Source organism: Seriola lalandi, unplaced genomic scaffold (assembly GCF_002814215.2).
Source record: "Seriola lalandi dorsalis isolate HSWRI2012SDOR001 ecotype SW California unplaced genomic scaffold, Sedor1 jcf7180002053525, whole genome shotgun sequence".
Lineage (NCBI taxonomy): Eukaryota > Metazoa > Chordata > Actinopteri > Carangiformes > Carangidae > Seriola > Seriola lalandi.
This window is the reverse complement of record NW_019524078.1, coordinates 858-4,537: the sequence shown is the minus strand read 5'-3', so window position 1 is coordinate 4,537 and position 3,680 is coordinate 858. Positions and strand designations below refer to the sequence as shown.

The window sequence follows — 3,680 nt, the reverse complement described above, 5'->3', positions numbered from 1 at the left end:
GTGATGTTGAGAGCGTTGCTTTTCCGTCTGTCTCCGTCCTCACACCAGTATTCTCCACTGTCTGAAGCAAATGAAGGATAAATTCTGCCAGATCCTGCTGATGTCACCCAGTTTGAAGTGTTTGTAGGAATTATTTCCTTCAGTGTCCTCATCACTGTCCATTCAGCTGAGCCATCAGATGTGCAATTTATAGAGATGGACTCATACTCAAAGAACTGCAGTCTGTTTGGAAGAATACAAGGAAAAGCTGCATCTGAGACAGAGACATAGAAGAAGAAATGAGTGAATGTCTTACAGCTTCTTGGTTCTGAATCAAAACTAAAAACACTTTTTTAAGAGGAATATTTGTAGTGAGTATTACCATGGCAATAAGGACATTTTTAATTACATTCTAACAGTCATTGAAGTTAAAGAAATTCTACATGCACAACGTAAATTATGGCAACATGTTTTGTTTTAAACAGTTATAATATCTGGTGAGAGACAAAAGCCGAGCAGCAGAGACCAAGAGTCTTGGTCTGTGGTTCAGAGTGTGACCTTGTTTTCTCTCATATATTCTCATGCTTTTGTCTCATTAATACAGAGGCCACGTTTGTTAAACAGCAGATATTTGATTTAAGAACAGAGTCTTTCATTGCACTGACTGTAGCTTACCAACTTGTTGAGCACAATAACTGAGCTGCACTTGTGCAACCAGCACCATCAACACGTTCATCACTGGATAGACAAAGGGAGAGAGCTGCATCAGACACACTGCAGATCAGCTCACATGCAAAGTCACCTGTATTTTGTGTATTTTGTGTATTTTGTGTACTTTGTGTATTTTGAAGAAATGTACAAAGTGATATAAATGGATAATAACATTTTGATAGCACTTAATTTTATGGTTCACTAATAAGACGTAACAAGCCCTAATTTGTATCAAATTAGACAAAACTATAATTAATATATTGTTTATTAGACATTAAACAAACATAGTTATACCCTATTGAGAAACCATAGGCATACATACATATTAAATCCAAAATAAACAATACTTAGACACTTTTACTCCAATTATACTTTAATTAGAATCTAAATAGGAGACCCTAATACACTATTAGGCACCATTTTACAAGTTCATAGTCTAATGAGAAATAAAATACAATATCAGATCCAAAACATGTTGCAGTTTGATGCTCTTCTATTGGTTTTGATACAGTTAGTATGGCTAGTTACATCATAGTAGTGTATCGTAAAATAAAATAGGTAGAAGTAGAATAATAAAGTAGATAAATGATCTTTCTTCTGTCTCTGCTGCTAATAGAAATAAATTTAACATAACATTATGAATTTCTCTGTATTTAAACCTTGTACAGGAAGGAGGAGACACCCAGTACTCACTCGTCCTCATGCAGAGAGCTGTGACCTCCATGACGTCTCGCTGCTGACTGTCTTGATATAAGACTGAAAAACAGACAAAGTGAAATGGAGGCGAGGACCTCCTCTTCCTGTTGAGCTTATTTTTTGACACTCGTGCATCAACAGGTTTGGTCTGTTTTTAAATATTTGTGTGACGCAGAGGCAGAAATATAAATGCGAAACCAAAATAAAAACCCACAGTCTTTCAGTGCAGAGTTTAAAACTGAATGTAAGGGAAGAACTAAGACCCAAAATGTAACTGACATGAAGCTACAGTAGGTTTCCGACTCTTTATCTGTCAGGACCAAAGGAGGAAGTAGTGAGGCGCTTTGACACAGGAGATCACTATTACTATACATTCCTCATTCAGCGTTGGACACTTGTTACCATGACCACTATCATTCCCTGAACCTGAGCGAAAGGTTATTATTGCAAAAAGTTCCCTTAAGCTAATCAAGTTTTTTATTTCAATTGTCAAGTTTTATATATGAAGTTCACTTTATGGATACTTATTCAACAAATCATTCTTACCCTATATAAGGTGAGAAACAACACTGCTTTGCTCTATTGAGAAATAGAGTTTTTTTTTTTCAGAACGCCAAGATGTTTCACCTAAACGATGGATTGTCAGTGTTCAGTGGGTCACTGTCCTCTCTCACACACATCTTCTTCACCATCTGTCTCCTTATACAGACTTGTGGAGGTAAAAATTTTATTTTTGGCTGTCTTGACTGAGTGACTGAGTGATCATATTTCCACCACTGGTCAACCAAATGCCACATGAATGAGTTGGAGTTTCCTCATCAACCGTTGCTCTTTCAAATTAACTTAGCACATCGTTGCTAGACTAGAGACTTCATTTCAAATAGATTCGGTAAAAAACTGGCTCATGACTCGCCCGTGTATGGATGCCGACCGGGGGCTTAGGGCTACACCTCTTGTTAGAGGCAGTTTACCTGGCTACTCAGGAACCGCAGGGAAGCAGAGGAGAGCTTCCAATACACTGAGCCTCGCCTCAATTACAGCAAATTAACTCATTTTATTACATGTATCATTATCACTAAAGGAGGCAGAGGAATAACGAACATAAGACACACTGAGCAGAGAGAGAGGGAGGGAGAGAGAGAAGTCATCCCTAACTGCTAGAGAAACTAGCAGATCTGAATAGCATGCAAACAACAGAAATGCACACAACCGGAAATGAGATAATGCACGTACTGCAGAACAACAGTTTGGATTAACACTTTTACATGTGACTGAAAACGAGACTTTGTAACTGATAAATTGTTCAAGGAATAAATAAATCACTAGCAGCTCATACATGTAGAGTTGGCGATTGTTGTGTGCATGGAACAATACCCATTCAACGAGGTTAGCTAAGTGCTACCTCCAATTGCTAATGTAAATAATGATAAAACAAGGAACCAAGTTTCTGGAAAAATGAATTCAACTAGAAATATATTGTCTACTAACTGCTGGTATATTTGGAGGAATGCACATTAATGTTTAGATGCTTTATTCTTATGTTCTTTAGCTCACTGTTCTTCCATTTATTGTGTGTACTGCTTTTAAAGGTCATAAGGTCAACACAACTAATGCGCCACCGTTGAACTTCAGCACAACACCATCAGGTAAAGAGGTAGATGTAAATCGATCATGACATAGAGCAATAAAGCAGGTTTGAGTGGGTTAGCAATGTCAGAAAATATTTTCATTTATCTCAAACTGCTGGTTATGTAGACCCTCTGGCTTCCTTAAGAGGCTGCCTTTAAAGCCCACCTTCTTCTGATTGGTGGAACTTCAGGAACCCTGCTGAAGCCTGCAGTGCACCCAGTGCTCCTGATCACCGCTCTTATCCTCTTACAAGTGTGAAGGTTCTGAAAGTAAACTGTAAAACTAGGAAACTGGTAACTAAAGCAAAGTAACTAAACTAATATAACTTTGAGGTTCAGGTTCATCTGTGTTTCACTGTTCAGCACCACGGACAGGTCGATGGCTGAGACCCTGACAGGCTGCAAAAGTCTCTTTTCTGACTCTTAAAAACTATCAGCGGTGAAAGTATCAAAGCCTAAGTCCACAGAGAAATGCACACAGCCTGTATTCAGAAACTGAGCCTTAAAATCAGCTTTCAGGACTTCTGGAACTTTGTGATGTCACAACAAAACAGTCGCCACCCTCAGCCATGCCGACCTGGACCCACCATCCAACCTTGCAGGATTTGGGTGTTTTACCTCAAACCAGCTCTATTTTTATTGGATCACTTAGAAAGCAGTCAGCCA

The 3,680-nt window shown here is 38.6% G+C and overlaps 1 protein-coding gene across 1 annotated transcript in view; it reads right to left on the bottom strand.

Annotated features, from left to right (window-relative positions):
• The window catches only part of LOC147819433 (putative high affinity immunoglobulin gamma Fc receptor IC), a gene marked incomplete at its 3' end in the record, with an annotated part of 3,036 nt that extends 1,622 nt beyond the window's left edge, over positions 1-1,414 (bottom strand). Inside the window, exons 1-3 of the mRNA XM_087172620.1 lie at positions 1,384-1,414; positions 655-717; positions 1-253 (exon numbers count right to left, since the gene is read on the bottom strand). The exon at positions 1-253 is cut by the window's left edge and continues 2 nt beyond it. Of these exons, the coding sequence (XP_087028746.1) occupies positions 1-253; positions 655-717; positions 1,384-1,414 (347 nt within the window). The remainder of the gene's footprint in view (positions 254-654; positions 718-1,383) is intronic.
• Positions 1,415-3,680: the final 2,266 nt, after the last annotated feature.